The sequence below is a fragment of the Thamnophis sirtalis genome, unplaced genomic scaffold (assembly GCF_051295495.1).
Source record: "Thamnophis sirtalis isolate CommonGarterSnake01/CBP01778 unplaced genomic scaffold, rThaSir2_p1.2 scaffold_5, whole genome shotgun sequence".
Classification (NCBI taxonomy): domain Eukaryota; kingdom Metazoa; phylum Chordata; class Lepidosauria; order Squamata; family Natricidae; genus Thamnophis; species Thamnophis sirtalis.
In genome coordinates this window covers 130,142,584-130,165,814 of record NW_028261385.1, presented here as the reverse complement: position 1 = coordinate 130,165,814, position 23,231 = coordinate 130,142,584, and the positions used below count along the sequence as shown (strand labels likewise).

The 23,231-nt window shown below is 41.7% G+C and overlaps 1 protein-coding gene across 3 annotated transcripts in view; it reads right to left on the bottom strand.

Annotated features, from left to right (window-relative positions):
- The window catches only part of GPCPD1 (glycerophosphocholine phosphodiesterase 1), a 59,178-nt gene extending 38,510 nt beyond the window's left edge, over nt 1–20,668 (bottom strand). The window contains exons 1-4 of one of the 3 annotated variants that reach the window (XM_087716885.1): nt 20,418–20,668; nt 12,568–12,645; nt 8,936–9,032; nt 6,756–6,840 (exon numbers count right to left, since the gene is read on the bottom strand). In XM_087716885.1, coding sequence (XP_087573011.1) covers nt 6,756–6,840; nt 8,936–9,032; nt 12,568–12,616 — 231 coding nt within the window. In that variant the 5' untranslated portion in view covers nt 12,617–12,645; nt 20,418–20,668. Of the gene's footprint in view, nt 1–6,755; nt 6,841–8,935; nt 9,033–12,567; nt 12,646–20,230; nt 20,375–20,417 lie in introns of those variants that run through there. The other 2 variants (XM_087716883.1, XM_087716884.1) reach the window with 2 other exon arrangements.
- Between the last annotated feature and the right edge of the window lie 2,563 nt (nt 20,669–23,231).

Below are 23,231 nucleotides of genomic sequence, written 5' to 3'. Positions count from 1 at the left end.
TGGGAGAGGAGAAGAAGTGACGCCTTGGGGAGGCGTAGCACCTTCCTGACAAGCTCCTTCAGACTGAGTATGCGGTTGTTGGACAGAAACACGCTCTCCGCCACGGTGTCTATCAAGACCCTGAGGTGGAGAATGTGAGTGCCGGGAACGAGGTGACTTTTTGAGATTCACCCCGAACCCGTGATTCTGCATGGTGTGAATGGTGAGAGCGAGATCTCTTTCTGCTTGAACCAAGAGAATGTCATTCAGGTAACAGAGAATCCGAACTGGAGATGACCTGATGTAGGCGGCTAGGGCTGCCAGTACCTTTGTGAAGACCCTGGGGGCCGAGGACAGACCGAACGGAAGAGCTCGGTACTGAAAGTGCCTCCCCCTATAAGAGAAACGGAGATATTTTTGGTGGTCTATGAAGATGGGAATATGAAGGTAAGCTTCGGTCAAGTCCACCGATGTGAGGAAGTCACCTTTTCTGGCTCCCTGCAGGATGGTGTGCAAGGAATGCATTTTGAACCGCCGGTAGACAATATGGCGGTTCAACTATTTTAGATCCAAAATTGGTCTCCATCCCCCCGGAACTCTTTGGTACCACAAACAGGCGGAAATAAAAACCCAGCCCTTCCTGATAGGGAGGAACCGATTGGATGGCCCAGATCTCCAACAGGTGCTGAGTTGATTCTTACCTGATACGCCTCTTCTCTAGGCAGGTGGAGACAGCGGTCATGCATGGGTTAACTCAGTCAGTAACCAATAGAACTGAGTTTACCAAAGTGATGTCATCACCTCGGGGGAGTGTCCTCCAGCCTTTGTGACGAAGGAGATAAGTAGACTGCTGTGCGTTAGTTGACTGCTTTCAATCCTCCGGAAAAAAAAAATTCTCCCCTTAGCACCATAATGCCCACTTTCACTAGGCCAGGAACCAAGGGTGGGGATGACCGCTGTCTCCACCTGCCTAGAGTAGGGGTGTATCAGGTAAGAACCAATGCCCCATTCTCCAATGTTGGAGGAGTCAGCAGTCATGCATGGGACGTACCAGAGCTGGGCTTGTCCATGGGTGGGACTGAGACTGGGCTAAGAGCTTGAAGAAGGGAGAACTTGCTGGAGGACTCGCCGTCCAAAAGCTGCATCCGCCAATGCGTATCTGTCCATCTTATAATGGCGGATAAAAGAACTAAGGGTCACCCAGGTGGCCGCCTTGCAGATCTCTTCCACTGAGGCCTGCCTTGTCCATGCTGCAGATGTAGCCGTGCTTCGTGTGGAACGCGCCATGATGTTAGATGGAGGGAAGAGGTGGTTTGCCATGTAAGCCCTGGTTATAGCCTATCAAATCCAGCACCCCACCATAGATGGCGAAGCCTTTAGCCCCTTATTTGTGGGATGGAAAGAGACGAGAGCGCCTCAGTGCGTCTGAGGACAGCCGTCTTTGCAATACTGATTTTAAGAGCCCTTCTGACGTCTAACCTGTGCCATTTGCGCTCGAGCCTATGGGAGGGATTAGGGCAAACGTTCGGTAGAGTGAGGTCCAGGGACCGATGAAAGGCCAAATTTGGGGCAAAGGTGGGATCAATCCGAAGGACCACACAGTCTGGGTGAAAGGTACGCAGGTTGGAACGGATGGAAAGAGCTGCCAATTCTGAGACGCATCATGCTGACGTGATAGCCACCAGGAAGGTTATCTTCAATGCGAGGTGATGCAGGGAGGCCGACCTGAGAGCCTCGAAGGGTGGTCCAGTGAGGGAGTCAATGACCTTGGTGAGATCCCACGAGGGGAAGCGGTGGATGACAGAAGGGCAGAGGTTAGACGCACCCTTAATGAAGCGTTGTACATGAGGATGCAAGGAGAGAGGCTCATTTCAGTGAAGAGAGAGAACCGAGGACAGAGCCGAAACCTGCCTCCGCAAGGTGTTAGGCATAAACCCTTTGTTTAGTACCTGTTGCAGGAACTCCAAAATCTGGGAAACCGAAGCCCCCAGGGGAGACAACTTTAGAGATGCACCACGTGCTGAAAGTCTGCCACGTTGATTCATAGATTCTATTAGTGGCTGGGCGTCGGAAAGCCTGAATGGTTTGGATTACAGTCTCAGAAAGGTTAGCCATCCTCAAGACCTCCCGCTCAGCCTCCATGTGGTTAGGCGGAGCCAAGATAGGTTGGGGTGTTGGATGGAACCCTGATGAAAAAGAGACCGTATCAGGAGAAGACAACACTCTGGCCCCACTGAGAGGTTGATGAGGTCTGTGAACCACGGCCGGCGCGGCCAATGGGGTGCGAGCAGAATGAGCTCAGCCTCCTCTATCATTTTCCAAATGACCCTCTGTATCAGGGGGAAGTGGGGGAGGCGTAAAGGAGACAGCGGGTCCACCTGCACCTCAAGGCGTTCGTCCCTTCCACGCCTGGTGTCGTGTAGCAAGGCAGATACCTGGGCAACTGTTTGTTGGATGCCTTTGCAAAGAGATCTAGGATCGGGTCCCCGTACCTGGTTGACAGCTGTCGGAAGATGTGACAGTTGAGGGTTTACTCCGCAGGGTCGATTCTTGTATAGCTCAACCAGTCCGCCCTGGAGTTGTTGGAGCCCGAGATGTGTTCGGCGTGGAGAGAGAGAAGGTTGAATTCCACCCAGATCCCTAGGTGAAAGGTGGACTCCATGAGAGAAACAACTCTCGTCCCCCCCTGGCGATTGACATGAGCCTTGGCTGTCGTGTTGCCTGTCCAAATGAGCACATGTGTGTTGTGAACTGAATATTGGAACTGAAGGAGAGCTAGGTGGATGGCCCTCAATTCTAGCCAATTCATACTGTGGGAGAGGTCGGAGTTGGACCAGAGACCCTGAGCTATCTCATCCTCCAAATGAGCGCCTTAACCCATCAGGCTCGCGTCCGTCGTGACTACGAGGCGAGGAGGTTCCCTGAAAAGAGACCCCTGATAGATGGCTGGGGAGATCCACCAATACAGAGAGAGAAGGACCTCTGGAGTCAACCTGACTGTTGCTGGGGAACAACTGCTGTTGGTCTTTTGGAATGGCAGAAAAAACCATTGGAGGCAACGGCTGTGAAGCCGCGCCCAAGGAACGATGGAGAAACAAGAGACAGCTGGAGAACAGGGGCCTGCCACTTCCTTCATATCTCTAAGGCTAATTCCCTGAGGCTGAGCTGTCTCTCCTGAGACAGGAAGACTTTCCCCTGGCCGGAGTTGATGAGAGCCCCCAAGTGGACTAGACGAGAGGTGGGGGTCAGGTGGCTTTTCTCTTGATTGATGGAGAGCCCCACTTCCTGAAGTACCTGCAAGGTGTCTTGTACATCCCGCAGGTCCTGGGTGCATGACCTGGACAACAGGAGGATGTCATGCAGGTAACAAAAGATCTGAATGGGTCTGGCCAAAGCAGACGCTTGGCCGTGACCGAAGAAGCCATGGCTTTAGAAGCAAACCTGGCAGCATTGAGGGAAGAATCAGCCACAAATTCAACGGCTGCCCTAATCTTGTTGTGGTTCCTGTGTGATCTAGTGTCAGTAGGAGCAATGTGCTCCTGAAGTTGTTCAATCCAAACTAGGGCCGCTCTAGAGAAAAAGGAAGTGGCTGTGGAGGCCCTAAAAGCCCAGGCCCCCACCTGATGGTTTTTTACTAAGGTTTGATCTGATCTTTTCTCCTCAGGCTTGAGGACCTCCTCAGGGGCTCCAGAGACCACTGTAGGGAATGACAGGGCTGCAACCGGTGCGTCCACCGGGGGGGGGGGGGTCTTGAAGAATTTGGTGAGTTCCAGTTCAATGTTGTAGAGATATTTGTCGAGGTTGGTTAGCTGTGGACCCGTGCCCGGGGACTCCCACTGCTTCTGGATCACGTTCAGGAAGATCTTGGGAACAGGGATCACCTCCTTTTCCACAGTAGTTTCGGTGAATGGGGTACTGGGACCTTCAGTTGTAGCTGGTTCTGTCGGTTTCTCCTGTGAAGTAGAAGCTGAAGCAGAAGATGGTAGGTTAGCAGCTTTAAGTAGAAGGGACTTAAAGCAATTGGTTTTGAATAATCCTGCAAAGGCAGGGGCATCCAGGGTGACCACCTCATCGTCAGACAGGTTTGAATCCCACAGGTTATCTTGCTCCCCATCAACTGAAGCCTGAGAGGTAGAAGCAGAGGGATCAGGTTGTTGAGCAATTGCAGAAGATTTATGCTTGTGGCTATGTGATGGAGCAGGTTGGGGGGTGCTGTTGTAGGCCAGCAGCCGTGACCTGCTTAATGGTTTCAGCAATGATGGTTGCCATAACTGTAAGAGAGGTGTACATGGCTTGGGGAACCCCAGAACCATGCGCAACTGGGAGAGAAGCCTGTTCAAAGGTGCGCTCCCTATTGAGAGGGACATTAAAGAAATTGCCTCTGTTGTCAGGCTCTATAGAAGAGGACGACTCTGAAGAAGACAGTTCCCCATCTGAATCAGCCATAGAAAGGCAAGGGCCCATGGGAGACAAGACAGGTGGAGCTGGGGAGGCCACTTGAAGATCCTCGGGGGGAGGAGAAGAGCGCTGGGCAGTTAGAATTTGTTGCTGTTTCTGGGCCCTTTGAAACCCCTTCTCAAGAGCCTTCTGCCTGCGCTCTTCTGCCCTGGTAGTCACTTTAGAGACCTTGGGGCTTACCCCTGAGGAAGGAGACTCTTTGGCTTGCCTCTTCCTACTGCTCTTTGCCCCAGATGGCCCTGCCTCCTCTAATCCTTTATCTGCAGCCACAGCTTGGTCCGTCATCTCACCCGACATAAATCCAAATCACAATAAAGATAGGCAATGGTCTCACCCGTTTGCTGGCCAGGCGCTCCTGATCCGATCCACCTGAGTGATCCTGGGTCGCTGGGCACTCGTATTGGCTGCTGCAGAGTTCGCACCTTTTTTAAACTGTCCAAAATGGCTGATTTTTTTTCTCTGAGGCTTTTCCAATCCTCAAAATGGCCACCACTATCTTCGCGGGCTTTTCCAACCCGCAAAATGGCCACCAACTGTCTTAGTGGCCGGGTGATCCACTGAATGGCCACAAACCTCACCTGGAACCGTTGCACGCGAAAGGGCCAGTCGTGCGTCCCTCCAAGTGCCCAGAATCCAGGAGTGCCGTGGGGAAACATCTCCGGAGCTGTAGCTCGTGAGCTGGCCGATCTGACTGCAAGGCAGGCTTCCTGAGCGAACTCGTTGCCACAGGCAGTCAGACGACTGAAGAGAGGTAGCCAGAAAGCAGTTTTGAATTTTCCTCCAATTTGGTCAAAGAAAAAATCAATTCAAGGAAAAATAACCAATTAAGGTTATAAAGTTAAAATTTGGATGAGAGATCAATTCTCACAGCCAGTCCTGGTTGGACTGAGTCTGAACTGGGGAGGAGACACAAGGGCCCGATAACATCATAAGTGTAGACTCAGTCCAATTGGTTACTGGACAGAGCATACCCAGTCTGGCTGCTGTCTCCACGATCACAGGAAAAATAGATATACAGCAAAAATAGTTTATAAAAGCACTATCCTATCATTAATCCAATTCACAGGATACATTCATTTTTCATTGAATTGCAGTCACACTAAACTCTATTTTTTCATCCCCTCTCTTTTATTTTCATCTCGCTTGTACTGTATCCCCCACACTGAAACGTATACTGCACTGCAATATATCATCTCCCACCAACTCCATCTATTGTTAAACTTTTGTTGGCAACCAGGTTCATGATGGCCCTTTACCGATTCTTTATGTATGTTTCTACTCTGCTATTCCATAAAATGTATACTTACCACAGAAGCCTCTGCATCACACGGTACTTATAGCGTGCACGATACAGAGTACCTACTCAAAGGAAACACACTTACCAATACATTCTGTGAAGTTTGCATGTATTATAAGGGGGCATATCTTATTACATTAGATCTACCAATGTTTAAATGATTTTACTGGTTATCTTATCATTTATATTGTAAGTGATTAACAAAATTATGACAATACTGAATTGATTTGGCAAGAGTTCTAACTTACGGATTTCCTGCCTTCTCTATGTCATTATCTACTTCTAGCATGTCCTTCAAACAGAATTTCTATTTTCTATTTTGAAAAAAGTTGTGAGTGCCATATTTAATACTTTATATTCAAATTTAAGTTATCAGCAACAAGGTGTTTTGAAGTTACCATTAAGTTTGATATTTTTTCTTAGGCTACTTATGCTCTACACAGAAAACAACTGAATAAGAAAAGCATAGAATATACTAAGTCTTTGCATTCATCACAAGAATTTATTTGGAGCAAAGTACATGGATTGAGAAGAATGGATCAATTATCATTTCTATCTATACAGAAAAATACAGGCATTTCTTTTGCCATACAGATTTTATGCTTATCTAAAATACTTTTTGTGTAAAAAATGTGGATTTAAAGAGTCTGCTGTCAGGATATTTGAATTTCATTAGCTGACTATGAAGTACAGACATTCCCAGAGTTATGCAAGACTTGACATATAAATTTGACTTGGAACAAATGTCTTCATAAGCCATATGTAAAGTTTTCAAGGTGTGAAAATTAATTAGCAATTAAGTCCCTCATTATCCACCACCAAACTTCCAACCTCAGATTCCTATGAATATACTTCAGTTTTTGGACAGATGGTGCGATTCTGACTTGTTCAAAAATTGAATTAGACAATATTTTTGGAATAGCTACATAAGTCTGGAAATGCCTGTACATTACTTTATTTTTAAACACGTTACCATCAAATAGCCAAGATGTTTAATTGAAGTTCATTGATGTATATGTACCTTGGGTTCTAAGAAGCTTCCTTGAAAATATCGATATGTAATATTCTTTCCACTGGGAAGATCAACTGTAGCTTTCCACAGCAGACTGCAGAAAAATATTTTTTTAAAAAAAATACAGGAAAGTTAAATAACAACACATAAAAATCACTGACTGTGTAAGTGTATATACACATGCATGCACAATGAGATTTAAAAACCTTTCTATTCCCTTTTCCTTTAATAGTAGAGATCATAGCTTTTAATTACCTCTATAGGTTAAACAGAACATAAAAATTATCCCAGTACCCTAGCACATTGTTCAGGATCTTTTAAAAGAGGCATTTAAGTTGCTTGCATGTTCTAGTAAAGCTCCTAAACAGTGAAAACAAACAAATAAACAGCTGTTTACATTTTAAAAAGAAACATGAAATCTAATGCATGTGAAAAAATTACCCAGGTAACAATCTTGACTTTCACAATATTTTTACTCAAATATAAACTAACAAAGGTCAATATATAATATAACTCTTGGATCCATTTCAAAAGTCCTCTGAAAATGACTCATTCTTAGAAAAAACAACGTATTTTCCCAAGCAGGCTATTATACTGCATTGAAAGGTGTAGAGAAAATTTTAAAAAAAGAGAACGTGCAATTGTGCATCAATTGCCAACTAGAATGTATTTCTCAATTAGAGATTAACCTTATCGGAATGCAACTTATTCAAAGGTTTCATTTATGATAATAATACTGCTTTAACAGTATTTAACAACTACCCCAATGTTGTATTAACTGGGCTGATGAATGCCTACGACCAACCAGGCTATAATACAATTTATTATAATATAATCACATCTAAGTAAATGAGCAGAATATCTCCACTCAGTTGGACTGAGAGAAAAAACATTCCATGCTGAAATTAATCAGAAAGTTCAAATTTTTGCAAAACAGCATTTCTTACTTCCCCAATTATGCAAGCTAGTTAGGTAAAATGAGGACAATAGAAAAAGAAAGAAAATATGAAATTAACAGTAAAAGAAAAGAAAAAGAAAATATGAAATTAACAGTAAGACCACATTGAAAAGATGTGCTTTTTAGTAATATAATGATTACTTGGGATGTCCTACTAATCCATAGTAGACTGAACAACTGTTCTCCCATCAGCATGGTCCTTTAGTATAGGGCTAAGGAAATGTGTGGGCCATGGGAAACATTTCACCTTATTCCATCAAAGGTATCCCTTTTTACACCTTCCAGCCGCTGGCATAGTTAATGTAAGCATATTGTAATTCTTTCCTTCCTTTGTACCTACTTCTGTTATTTCTTAGTAATTACAAACAAGTGGGGATGGGGAAGAAGTCTCATGTTATTTTCCATTCTGGGTTCCACTTTCCAAAATTAGTTGCAGACATGTGAAATTTCAATTTATAATAAAGATAACAGAGAGGTGTACTTAGAAATTTAATATGTGTTATAAAAATGGATCCGGGGAAATCTGTTTTTAAACCTTAGGCATTCTGTGGTTGTGCCCCTAATGAATACTGAGGACATCAAACAAGCCAATTAAATACTTTGGCCACACAACTATGTTTTGCTGTCAGATTAGTGATTGTAGTCAAAGAACTGGACTGAAATCTGGAGAGTTCAGGTCTTCACTTGACTATAGATAGTGACTTTGGGCCACTTACATTTTTTTCAGTCCAATGTATCTACCAGGTTGTTTCAATCCAATGTATCTACCAGGTTATTTCAGTCCAATGAATCTACTGGGGAATAAAATGAGAGAGAGAGACCCCCATGTGTAACACCTGAGCACTCATACAGAAAAGGTGGATACAAATGCAATAAATACATATGAGGCCCAATTTGTTGTAGTAAGTAAGGTGCTGAACTAGAAACCATGAATTCTCAGTCTTGTCCTTCTTTAAGTATGAAAACAAACTTATGTGTCTCTGGGCAAACCCTTCTCACAAGGTGTTAACTGTGGGAAAAACAGGAGATGGTGGCATCATATATGCTGCCTTGAAGTATAAAAAAGATGGGAAATAAATGTAATAATCAATCAAATAATCCTTAACTTTTAGGCATGTCAAATCAGCTAAGAACAATGGAATTTGATACAAGTGAAATAAATGACACAATCAAATACAGACTACTGTTACAGTTATTATTGGGTTTTAATGTACTACTGAAAAGAACTTACGTATCACCAGCCTCATCTTCTGGGTGAAGGATTACTGCACTTTGTGGATTCCAGTTTCCTAGAGAATAACAGCTTCCACATATACCTAAAACCTCTCCTAGAAAAGAAGTATCAGAAAATAAATGATAAATGTTTAAATATTGAGTATTCAAACTAACGCAAATAACAAATAATATACACTGAAGCAAAATGATACAACCTGTACTGATATCTGATCTAAATAAGCTTAATGATTGAATTTCAGAGTTATTACATTTTTAACTAAATTCATATTTGTTTTATTTTAAACACTATAATATAGTTGTTTTTTCCTTCTCCATATAATCATTACGTCCAAAGTACAACTACTTTAAAACATTATTTTGAAATGCCCTGTTTCCACACAAAATAGCTGTTTCCTATCATTTTAAATTATTGTTATTTTGGAAGTGCACTTAAGTGTTTTGCACACAAACCAGTTCTGTTTTCAGTTTAAAACATTATTTCAAATTCAAAGCACTTTCCAGATTATTGAAGAAGCTTTTTGAACTGTGTTCTGCACCATTTGCACATACCTAATTCACATCCCATCTTAAATAAATAATAGCACTAAAAGCGCACACAGCAAAACAGAAAATTTATAATTTTGTCTGAATTTTGCTGTAAAGATTATACTGAGATACATTAGGATTACTGGTGCATGTATTGGCATTATATGGCTATTGCACTTGAGAGCACAAGAGTGGGTTTTTTTTAATACTATGAACATCAGTATGTTCTGTAAAAACATTTAAAGCTCATATGTTCTAGGCTAAAAAAAAATCAGTTGCCTCTAAGGCATCCACAACTTGCTAGATGCTAGGGCAGTGGTTCTCAACCTTCCCAATGCCACGACCCTTTAATACAGTTCCTCATGTTGTGGTGACCCCCAACCATAAAATTATTTTCGTTGCTACTTCATAATTGTAATTTTGCTACTGTTATGAATTGTAATGTAAATATCTGATATGTAGGATGTATTTTCATTATTATAAATTGAACATAATTAAAGACCCATTTTGAGTCCAACCACTAGTAAGAGTTCACATTTGCATCTACACAGTGAAAAATCCAACAATCAAATTGAGATATTTTGCCACGTCATTGCATCTGATTAAAGACAGAAAAGACGATTTCCATAAAAAGTCTGAAAGGCCCACTGTGAAGAATTTTATGACTTCTGGATAATGAAACCACTCAAATTCAAGAGGAGTTGAACTTCAGCTGCATAGCATCAACAGATGTAACTGGCCCTTTTCACAGGTCACTCACATACTGTATAAACTAAACGTATGTAACTAGAAGAAAGTCAGAAGGCTTTCTGGAAATTTCTTTATAAGCTTAGAAGGCTATCCTTTTTAAACTCATCACAAACAATTGCAAAATCTCTTCCATGTAATAATAATTCTATTGTCACCAACATTTTGAATGAGTTCAGCCAGTATCAAAATCATTATGGCTCACAGTGTACTTAGCCACCATAGTACATGACTACATAACAAATTATATAGTTTATAATTCAGTTTGCCACGAACCTAACAGTAGTTTGATTCATCGCTAGTGCAATGTATGAATACAGGGCTAAGGCAAGAATTAATACTGATTATGGCTTGGGCTGAAGAGACCAAAAGTGGCTGACTTGGGGCTGTTAACACTCATGTTAACACTCAGGGAGCCGAGGTGGTGCAGTGGTTAGGGTGCAGTACTGAAGGCCACTACAGCTGACTGTTATCTGCAGTTCAGCGGTTCTAATCTCACCGGCTCAAGGTTAACTCAGCCTTCCATCCTTCCGAGGTGGGTAAAATGAGGACCCAGACTGTGGGGGCGATATGCTGACTCTGTAAACCGCTTAGAGAGGGCTGAAAGCCCTATGAAGCGGTATATAAGTCTAACTGCTATTGCTATGTTATCTTCCTCAGAGGTTGTTATTTGAATGGCGATCCCCAGGCCTGGCATTCTAAACTTCCAGAAGGAAGAGGGGATAGAAAAGCAATAATTAACTGAATATGAATTAGGGCACTGACCCAACTGGATTCAAAGCCCATACTCGAACATCATGCAAAGTTACAGGTTAAATTCATGCAGCAAACTAAGCAAAGTGCGAGGATGCCTCCTTTGAGACTCAGTGGGCTGCAGCCCGAGCCTCACTTCCCTAGTTTGAAGTTAAAACCCGCTGCCTGGCCCAAGAACCTCAAAGGGGGAAGCTGGCACGACCCCCTTGCCACCACAACAGTTGCTCTTCCCTCTCGGTTGCCGGGGCAGCCTGAAGGGAAAGCAGTGAAAATGCTTCCCTCGGCTGCTCGGCATGGGATATTCCGTAATATGGCGGAGGTGTAAAAAAAAAAAAAAGGCCGTGCCAAACAGCTGTCGCCAATCCGGCTTGCCCCTCACCGAGCAGGGCGAAGTAGCTAACACGCCTCCCAAGAGAGGTGGGCTGCTTCTCCTTCCTGCCTTGGCCAAAGAAAGCCCAGCAGATCAATGGAATAGTTCCCAGCTCCGCTCCCTTCACTGTTCGCTCTTCTCACCTGAGATCTTCGCCAGGCCATCAGGGGCTACCGTGACCAAACGAGGCTCCCTTTCTAGGAAAGGAGGGGCGACCGCTCAGTGCTTGTGGCTTAGAGCAGCTCTCCCAAAGCATATCAGAAGCTTTGCTGAGCAGGAGCAGCCAGCTGACATCCAGTCTTTCTTTTCCTGGCTCAGAAGGGGCTGTCGGGAGCTGTAGTTTTAAGCTCAGTCTATGTCGTTCCTAAGACCATCGAAAATATGTGTTTTCCAATGGTCTTAGGCAACCCCTGTGAAAGGGTCATTCAACCCCCAAAGGGGTCGCGACCCACAGGTTGAGAACCGCTGCGCTAGGGGATTTGTTATAAAATATTTCTGGATATGCTATCTTAGGAAGTTTTGAAAGGGATCAGTTACACAATTAGACAACATATATACATAATGTACTGCGCGTGCAACACCCTCCGTGCATGTGTGACACTCCCACCCCACCCCGGTGCCCCGTTTTAGGCCTAGTAGGCCTCCCTGCTGCCTCCTGGGAGCAGACACGGGCCACGGGGGGGACCACTGCAACCCCCCTGTGCTCCCCCCCCGTCCCTCCTGCATGCACCCCACTCCCTGCCTATGCATGGCAGAGACCTGAAAATCAGCTGGCCAGCGGGAAGCGTGCACGCATGCTCGATAGAGGTGAGTTGGTGCGATGGCTCCCATGCCCACAGAGAAGGCTCTGCATGCCACTTGTGGCACACTTGTCATAGGTTTGCCATCATGGACACAGAATGATAGTACAAGCAAGAAATGTAGCTGGTAAACTGGTCTGAAGAGTAAATATAGAAATTCAAGTTTTCATATACTTACAAGACATAATCATAGAAATATTTGAGAGGGCATAATATTTGGAAACAATATGCTTGAACTAAGGAAACTTATCTTGGGTTATTAAAAATAAGTTTTTACATACAGTATATACTCATTAAATGCCAAGCATACCTACAAAATGTAACAAATGAAAATTTCCAAAAATCCCATCTACAACTGCCTGAATATAATTTGTTACTTAGAAACTTAACTTTCAATTCTATTGCAAGTCTGCACTAAAAACTACTTTGTACCTGGTGGAGATATTCCTCTTATTTCAAAGGTAACCTGACAAAGTGCCATCTTCAATTATTTTCAAAGAGTGTAGTAATCTGTTGAGAAAAAGAAGAAACCATCATGTTATTATTTTATTTATCTGCACACATTCTTTCAAGAAAAAACCCGGATTAAAATTACAATACAAGCCAAAATAATAAAAACAGGGTAAAAATGGTGTAGTGGGTAAGTCATGTACTTTGAATTTTAAAGGGAAAAAATGTTATTTAGTGTACATCAAAGCAAAGCCAAATGTTAAATTTCTCTGAAGGGGAGGGAAGCAGTTCTGCAATCTGCCAAATTGATAATAACTATTAGCAAACTAGAGATGAGGTTCTATGAAACCAAATTGAAATATCATACAGAATTGATTAATTCTTCAAATGAAACATATACTATTTAAAAGCCAACTATTTTTTCAAGACTGTGGAGTAGTGCACAAATTGAAGCTATGTCCACCTTTTCCCAATGAAGCGTTTTTCACAGTTACCATTGCAGCATCCCTATGATCAAAATTCAGATACTTCACAACTGGTTCATATTTATGACCATTGCAGTGCCCCAGGGTTATGTGAACCCTTTTTGCAACCTTCTGACAAGCAAAGTCAATGGGGAAGCCAGATTCACTTACGAACCAGGTTACTTACTCGTTGACTTTGCTTGTTAGAAAGTTGCAAAAGGTGAGCCATTGACCCAGGGACACTGCAATCATCATAATTATGGATCATATGAAGATGGTGCAACAGTCGTGTGAAAAATAGTCATGTCCAGTACTATTGTAACTTTGAACAATCACTAAACAAATGGTTGTATGTTGAGGACTACCTATACTGACTTGATGGCATATATTAATCAAGCCTCTTCTGACTGGTACAGATGTTTACTTCACATAATATACTATGTTCTCGTTTGTTTTAATCAAGATTTATTGAACAAGTCATAGTGATCTGGTTCATTCATGATGTTAAACCATACGTTATTTACAAACCATAATGGCTGAAATTACAACTGAACTATATGTTTCATACTGTTGGTTTATATTTCATGTAAATCATAGTTTCACCATAATTTACATGAAATATAAACCAACGGTATGAAATCAGTTTCACCACAATTTACTGACTAAATCACATCTAACATACCTAAATTCAATCATTCATACAGTAGGTTAAACTAAAACCAAAACAACTACATTAGGACTTAAGACACCATGAATCTAATTTATTTAGAATTAAATTGTTTGATTCTTTAATTTCATTATTAATAAGCCCAAGATGAACAGTCAATATTCCTGGCTCGATCCATTAATTTACTGACATCAAGAGTCAAACGAAGCTCTTTCTCTTCTATATGAATAGCTAACACAGTCTTGGACGGAGACTTTACAGACTTCTTTATGCTCAGGATATACTGCATATTCAAAGGACCAGGAAGTTGGGTATCCAGTATATGGGATAAGCTCTGACAAACCATTACTTTAAATCACAATCTCCTTTACATTATTGCACAGCAGTCTTCAAATATTTCATTCTTTTGGGAAATAGATATATTAACAAACTTGCAACTTATATAGATCTATCAGTGTGAAAGCCCCACATAGAATAAACTATATACCAACATTCAAGTATATTATTTACAGTCAAATCCTAACCCAATATAAAATATTTAATGTAATAGTAACTAAAGCATCTATTACTGCAAAAATTCTTTTTCCTGTGGACATTCTCTTGTCTGTATATGCTTCTTCTTCTCATAGTTTGCTTTAATCTGCAATGCAGAATTTACAGACCTTCAGCTTTGAGCATTGCAGAAAGCCAGTAGAACATGTCATAATATGCATTTCATCTTTGTGGAATACACAGTAAGCAATGACTTTGCATGAAATGCAATGAAAGCATGTGAATAACCTGTTAGAAAAAACATTTTTTCTGATATGGATTAGAAATTAATAAACTACTGACCAAATTAATAACTACTGTGAATTAATAAAGGATCAATAATGTTACAATTGTATGAGATACAATCACCTTACATAGCTTAGCTAAGGAAAATCCATTTGTGAGTTATTTGAATTCTATTGACTTAAGTCTCTGTCATGTTTACAACAGAGATAGTCATACTTTGATAACAATAAACAACCATGTACTTAGGATACATTGTCTTTAACAAGAAAAGAAATGCAGCACACCATCAGATGCCCCATGAAATCTACAGCAGCAACTACAGGAAATCGTTGACATGACCACCATTGAGCCAAAATTTCCATTGCTATGCAAGACAGTTAGGTGATTTATGCCCCATTTTAATGACTTTTCTTACCACAGTTGTTAAATAGAATTACTGCAGTTATTAAGTTAGTAACACAGTTGTTAAATGAATCTGACTTCCCCACTGACTTGACTTGTCAGAAGGTCACAAAAGGTAATCGCATGACCCTGGGATACTGCAACTGTCATAAATAATGCCAGTTGCAAGCACCTGAATTTTGATCTCCCCAACCATAGGAATAATGCAACAGTAATAAATGTGAAACATTGTCATAAGTCACTTTATTCAGAGCTGCTGTAACTTTGAATGGTCACTAAACAAATTGTTGTATGTCAAGGATTACCGTATTTTTTCAGAGTATAAAACGCACCTTTTCCCCCCAAAAAAGAGGGCGAAAATCTGGGTGTATCTTGTACACTGAATACAGCATTTTTGGCCTCCAGAAACCCCGCCCCTTCAAAAAAATGGACGTGCAGAGGGTTTGGGAGGCCTGCAAAGTGCTCCTGGGGGCTGTGAAGAGCAAAAATCAGGCGGTTGTTTACTTGCCCCCCCCCCCAGCTCACAGGAGCACACTGCAAGCGTCCTAAAGGCTATGCACGCCCTTTTTTTGGCAAAAAATGGGGACGTTTCCATGAAAAATGGGCTGCTTCTGCTCGTTTTTGCCCCCCCAGCCCCCAGGAGCACTTTGCAGACCTCTCAAACTCTCTGCATGCCCCGTTTTTTTTACAAAGAAAGGAGGCATGCAGAGGGTTTGGGAGGTCTGCAGAGTGCAAAAACTTTTTAAAAAATTACCTCTTCAAAAACTTGGTGCGTCTTATACTCTGAAAAATATGGTACCTGTATGGCTGCTTGGCTTAAGGCTAGAAAAGAGCAGGTTGAATTGAAATTTAAGCAAAAGTAATTAGGTAAAGAAAGTAAAGTATGGTTTATCATAGTTAATCAGGATGACAACTGAAGGCTTTAATAACAAAGACACTGTCCATTATCTACATATTACTAAATCCCTTATGTCTGTAATCTTTAAGTGGGCAAAATGTTAAAGCAGAAAGCCAAATTTCTTCAACCAAGGTACCTCAAATGGGCTTACAGAATACTGGGACTCAGAGAATGAAATTTGGAAAAGTTGTGATTGCTTCACTTCTAATGGGTTACTGCTTCTTCAGCGCTGCTGCCACTGCACTGTTGCAGTCCAGTGATCCTCATTTTCCATGTTCTTTGACAGCTTCCTAGCCACTCACACAATTACCTGGTGCTCCACCCAGCACCAATAACTTAATTGTCTCTGGGGCGGAAGGAAAGAAGGGAGGGAGGAGGACAAAAAAAGGGAGAGGAAGGAAAAGAAAGAGCGGGAAGAAAAGAAGGGAAAAGAAGGGAAGTGGGAGGGAAGGAGGGAGGGAGATTTCGGATGCTCACTGCCAACTTCCCACAAGGAAATTCAATAGGAAAGCTGACAGTAGGTCAAAAATTGCTCCTGCTCTGAATTTTTGCTCTCTGGTGGTCATTCTGTTTCTCTGCTTAGGTAAGGAAATCTGTCTCAAATGAGATTTCAGAGGTCACAGGATGTTTCCTGGCAAGTTAAAGATGATTTCCAACAACCATTTCAAATTGTTATGGAAAAAAGTGATCAGACTCAGCTATAATATGAAAGCAGCAATAAACAGAAAGAACAAGTTCTTCTTTCATTAGTGTTTCTAAAGCAGCTCAAATCACAAATGATAGACAGATATTATGGACAGGCTAGTAAAGGAAGGTCCACATACCCCCCCACACACACACATACACACACACACACACACACACACACACACACCTTACATATTTTTGGCATGAAGAATTTATGTCTGTGTGTATGTGTAAAGTTTACCGCCAGACATTAACCATCAGAGACTTGACTTTTTAAAATATTTTATATCAGAATGTTGTTCCCTCAATAGTCCACGTCACCATAGCCCTGCTCTTTACACAAGATTACTTAAGAATATATTGTAAGTTACATTGTATTACTGAAAAAAAAATGAAATTCCATTTTTTTCCACATGTGATCTTTTATATTATAAGATAGGGACTGTATCACTAATTGTAAACTGTTTTAGGTTTTTTGGCAATATATTTCAATTACATAAAAAAGTAAATACTTGCTATTTACTGGACCAACAAAAAGAATAAGTTCAATTTTAGTCTAGATTTATGTGCAATACTGTATTTTTTTAAAAACCTGGTTACTTAAAAAATTACAATTATTTTCCCTATAATTCAGAGAAAACATGTTCATCTTTAACACAGGATCTCATTCATGAAAGAATTTCTAAGTCATCTTTTGATGCTTTCATTTTGAAAGCTATTTAAGGCTTAGTATAATCTGATAGTCAAACTAGTAGTGAAAACTTTGTGAGCATTAATATAATTCCATTCTTCCCAGACAGTTGTTCCATATCAGTTGTCTCAGTGAAGCAAGATTCTACATGCAGCAAAACCTTTAAAATGTAGATCTTCTGATCTTGTCTATATGGATACATCATGGCAAGTGCAGTAATTTAAAACTTTATATAGGCATCGTTGACTGATCCTTCCAATTCAATGACAAATGGGATCAAGAAGAAGAGCCTTCTCTATCATGTTTCACTCTCTGAAACATCTTGTCTCCTAAAGCAAGGTCTGCCTCTACCTTTCTGGTCTTCCAGAAGAGCCTTAAAATCTGGCTCTGGTTGGCCTGGCGCCTTCAAAGGAGGGATGGTTATGCTGAAGGTGGTTGATTGAGCATCCGTACCATAAGATTTAACCTTTAATTGTTGTTAAACTTAATCTTGATTTTAATGTTTTTACATTTATGCTTTTATATTATTGTAAGCCACTCAGAGTCACTTGGGAGAATGAGAAAGCATATGAATTTAATAATTTTTCATGAGGATTTGGTATCATTTTCCATTTGCTTTGCAAAGTACAAACAATCCAACCAACTTTCATTTTTTGTTTTTTCTTCTACGAGAGCAGACAACTGCTCAACTCTTAATAGCTGTCCTGAAATCTCTATAGCCTAGAATTAAACCAAGGATTTTGTCTGTAGCACTAGCCATCATAAAAGGGCTTTGTCTTTCCTGATTGTAAATGGCTATATACACTTACCACATATTAAAAACAATTAACTGTATCCTGTATGTATGAAATGACTAGAACTTAATAAAGATGGTTGGTGGCTAAATAGGTTAAATTAAAATATCTGAATAACCTTGACTGAATAAGCCATCACTCAATCCAATTTAAAAACTAGTTTTCTTTTAGATTTTCAGGTGCCAAAAATATGTAGAAATTTACATGTAGGCTATTAATTTTTATTGAGAAGTTGTATGTCATGGACAATTAATCCATCTTTGCCTTCCTTCTGACATATCAAGGTTACTGTCACATGGCACTGAGTTACATACCAAACCACTACATTGTAGCTCAGCATGTTATGCCAACTATACATATGTTCATATACTACAGCATATTGCAGAAACCTAGAAAATTGATTTAGATAAACCACAGTTAAGTTAACCATGAGTAAAGCATATTGTGGAAATGCAGGCTGTTTTTTATTTATTTGCAACAATTATTTTGATATCGAAGTTGACTCAATCATGGCAAATTTTCACATTGAAACTTGTGGTTCAAATCAGATATTACTCAACTCTACGCTTGACTGCTACAAGGAATCTGGCATTAGACACTAATTGTGAAAAAGGCCAATTGGAGAAAAGTAGGATGCTTTTAATATCCCCCTCTCATCTTGTACTATACAAGAATTTCAACAGCAAACTCAAAATAACAATGTTCAAAAGAAGCCAAAGATATCATTTTCCAACTAAGATTATCCACACATTTCCTCGACTTTTCCATTTTTCAAAATAATGACTATTGTATGTATGGGTTTGGCATACAATTGCCAATGGCTACAGCAAATAAATGTCTGAATAAAGTTGTCACAGCCATAAACTCTTCATAAGCAGTTTCTTTTGTTATCAGAGCAATAGGCACTTTAAGAAATCCTGGCTTTTCCTCCCTGGAATCTGTTATTAACAAAGGGGGGTGGGGGTTAGGCCCAGAGGAATGCCATTTATCCATCTGGACTTTTTCATCTTTTTCTATCAACAGCTGAAGTCACAAGCTGAAGTCACTGCAAAGAAACAGCTAGCCTTGAGCTTTCCTTCCTATCTGACAGTTTTTTCCTTTCCCAGAAGAAATATTTTTAAATTTCTGCTACTAAACTTCTCTCTGTTACTGGACTTATAAGTCCACAGCTTCTTCAAAAAATATGAATCCAGAATCAAAGGTACAATAGCCTCATTTTTAACAAATCCTCATCTTTTAACTAGTCTAAGTCTCCAGTTTTAGGAGCACTGTGTTTTCACAAAACCAAGAAGTACACTTGAGTAAAACCAAAACACACTCACATAGGGACACACTATCTTAAATTGCTCCAAAGGTTAAGACTAATTTAACACTGACCTTGAAGGAGTAGCACTGTGCACACAACCTGCAAAACTAAGTAAACCCCACCCACCCCGTCAATATAGTGGCAGAAGTTTCCAAAATATAGTTTTATTAAGCATTAAAATATCATAAAGTAAATCATGTGTGGAAATACCATTTTTTCTGCCCTTCTCTGAACTCATCTTTGTCCCATTAAACTATTACTCTCAGAATTTGCCTTTCTCTCAAGTAAACTGAATAGCGTGCTGTAATCTATTAATCTACCCACAATACTCACAAGCTGCTTATTTAATTGCTTTGTGTGCCAGTATCAAATTCTACTTGTGCTATTTCCTCCTAAATGTGTTGTTTATTTCATTTTTTTTCTTTCCAGAACACATGTCTGCTTAGAGTGGTTTCCCCAGTTCATACAAAGACTGTGATAACTAACATGTGCATCACTGTCTTACCCTTCATTGTGCATAGCTCTTTAGCCAAGTTGGGCAGTTCACTTTAGTGTAGTTGTCATATAAATTGGCATCGTTTTAGGTTTCCTGAAATCGATTTGAATCCGGGATTTGTCATAAGTCTGAATTCTCCAGAACTGTTTGGGGTCTGAATGAAATATAGCTAACTAATCATCCTACAATGTCAGATTGTCAAGAACACGAAGAGTCATCACATCTTGTCTGGCCATCTTGTCTTAAGCTTGCAACTAGTAAATTGTGCTTTATTCAGTAAAAGTGTCTCCTTACAAACAAGCGCCCAGTAACCCCGACAATTCTTGCCAGTGGCTCTTTTGGGTAACCGGTAGATCACGAGTGAAAAACAATGGGGATAAACCCATCCGTCCCCGACCCGGTGATCTCTTCCGCCCAAGAATAGCACCCCATTGCTGAGGGAGGAAAGAGCTCCATTATGTACCGTTAACAGCCAGCTGAGGGGGATGCAAAAGGGTCCCGAGATGTCGACAAAGGAAGAGGCGGCAGAGCCCTTTACGGTACACGAGGAGCTTCTTTTCCTTCCCCCCACTCTCGGCCCTTCACGCGGGCTCCTGTTCGTCTTTCCCCCCTCGTTTCGCTGCCGCCACCGCCCGAAGACCGGGACTAACCTGTGCCGGCAGGGGAGGGCGAGAACTGCGGATGGAAGCCGGGCGGATGCGGCAAAGCACCAGTTGGCTCTCGCTTCCTCCCTCGGGCACAACCACCCCGCAGCAGCAGGGAGGAGGGCGGCTTTAAACGTCAGCGGCAGTCGCGAGGAGGGGGAAAAAAAACGGGGGGGCGCGGCGCAGTTGTTCAGTTGACGCCTCAGCCTCTCCCCGGCCTAAACCGGTTACAGCCGCCCGGCTGAAACTGTCGTCGCCGGGCGGCGAGAAAGGAAAACAAGCGGCACCAAGAGCACGTGAGGCGGCCGGCCAATGGGAGACCGCGCGCTGGGGGGGTGTTTGTGTGTGTTTCTGTGTATCTAAAGGCGGTGGGAGGGGCGGAGCGAGTTAGGGGAGGGGAACGACGGGAAGGTGACACCCTTCTTAGGAAAAAGCGCGCGCGGGCGCTCTCGGGAAAACGGGAATGGGGGTGGGGCCTATCAAGGCCGCGTGGCTATCAAGGCCGCGTGGCCGAATAAGCAAAGATGGGAATGCGAGAGCGGTAGTCCTGTTCTTATTGTGGCAGATACTATTGCTGGTCTAGTTGACATTTATTATTAATCCATTTATAAACAACACAAGCATGCAATACGACCTATAGTAAACTCTTTGGTTGCTTGCAGTTTTATTTTCTAAGGAACTGTCATCACCCCTTACCCCAGGGCAGGTCATTTTAAAATATACTTCCTGTTGACTTGTGGTCAGTACTAGATGTGCTTTCGAAGAGCACTTAAGTCATTGATAATGTCGGAAGCCTCCTCCATCAGAGAGAATGAAATATCAAGGGGCAGACTATTTCCCCAAAGGAGAAATGGGAAAAAAATTATTAAAGGTGAAAAGCAGCCCCAACAGTTTCAAGCAGAACCCCAAAGTTTTTAGAGATGGATTTTTTTTGCCCATTAAGAAATCCAGGCCTGCTCCCCCAGAGTGGATGGGATTAAGAATTTATTTTCCAACACCCACCCACCCAAATTCTAAGGACAGGATATCACCTTTAGGGCATATTGTATAGAATTAACCCACCACCATTGGAATAGTAAAAGACCAAAGGCTCGCTACATTGCACAACCCCCTGGAGCTTCTCAATCACTAAATCCCAGAACCCCATAAAGATCCATCCATTCACTCAGCCATTTTGTCAGCCACCCCAAAAACATGCTTCTGTCATGTTTCTGGCATCCAAATGAACAAGAGACCTTCTTTCCATGCGGCCTACATTTTATTTCCAGCATCTTTCTCCTAGCTTGGAACAGGACCTGATTTTTCTTCCCACAATAACAAGCAGACATAGGTCCATGATGTGTCGGTACCTGAGGTGCATTGAGGTGAAACCCACAGCCTGACTAATCTTTTGGAGACCGATGCTGCAATTAGCAACAGCTGGAAGGGCCCTTGGAGGTCTTCTAATTCAGGGTCCACAACCCCCGGTCCGTGGACCGTTACCAGGCTGCAGCATGCCAGCAACCGGGCTACGCAAACAAGTGAAGCCCTATCCATGGGATGCAGGCAGCATGCAATACCACATTCCCTCCGGTCCATGGAAAAATCTGGTTGGGAGCCACTGTTCTAGTCCAACCCCCTGCTCAAGCAGGAAGACCTATATCTTTTTAGACAAATGTTGTCCAATCACAAAAGCAATTAAGGGTGCTGGAAGAAATGTCCTTCTGGGTTCAGTTCCAAATGGGGAAAAAGACACTAGAAATATGGAGGCTGCTTGGAAAAATGGTTTAATGGTGAACAGGATCACATGGCTTGAGCTCCTGAACAGAAAAGATGGTCACATGCTTCCAGATGTTGGGTGAAGAAGAAACCGAGATGCTGAAAGTCCCTGATTTTATGCCCTCTCTGGGCTTTGAACCTGATCTTGTATTCTGATTGGTTGTCATCCCATAGGGACATGCAGGGGTAACTCTTTAGGTTGTGCTGTGAGTCCAAGTTTGTTGAGCATTGCTTTTTCCCAGGTGCCCTGTGGTGAGATGGGTAAAGGGCTAATACTATCATGTCTTAATCCCATCACAGTGGAGCTGAAGGGGGGTGATCTTTGTTATGTTTTTAATGGCCCATTGACAAAGGTGGGGGCTATTAAGAGTGAGTCCATTTCCTCCCTAAAAACATGTTTCTCCATTTCTGATCCAGGGAAATATAATATTCTCCCTTTTCAATATTTCCCAGGATATTTCATTTTTCAAGGAGAGGGCTGGGTTTTCCTACAATGGTATCAGTACACATGGAAAGACTCATTTTTAGGCATTCCCTTCATGCCAAAATCGATTTACATATCTTTCTACTGCATCTTCTTTAGATCAGACTTTTTAAGGGAAGAAGTGAAGCACATTCTGTTTCAGTTCCTTAGAACAACCGTGAAATTTTTACGCGTCAAGATTACCCTTGGATAAGCATTGTACAGAAGCAAAGAAAATGATTAGAATCAAGTTCATTGCTATTAGAAAGATTATCCATGCTTCCCACATTATCCACTCTGCTACAGCACTTTGTTCCAGGGGGAAAGGACACTCTTTGTTTACTAGAAACCAGAGAAAACCTGCTGTAGGAGGGCTAACCCAACAAGAGGGTAGCTTGGATCTTAATTGAGGTGTGATACAGAGCATTTGAGCCAAAGTATGTGTATCCTAACACTGCGCCCTATCTAATGATTGTCAATGAATATTGAAGCCATATTACAATATGTGAAGATAGTTAAATATCCTTAGTAACTGCCAGCCTGGACTCTTACAGTATATACATTAAATATTAGTGATTTTAAGAAACAAGCGTAAACAT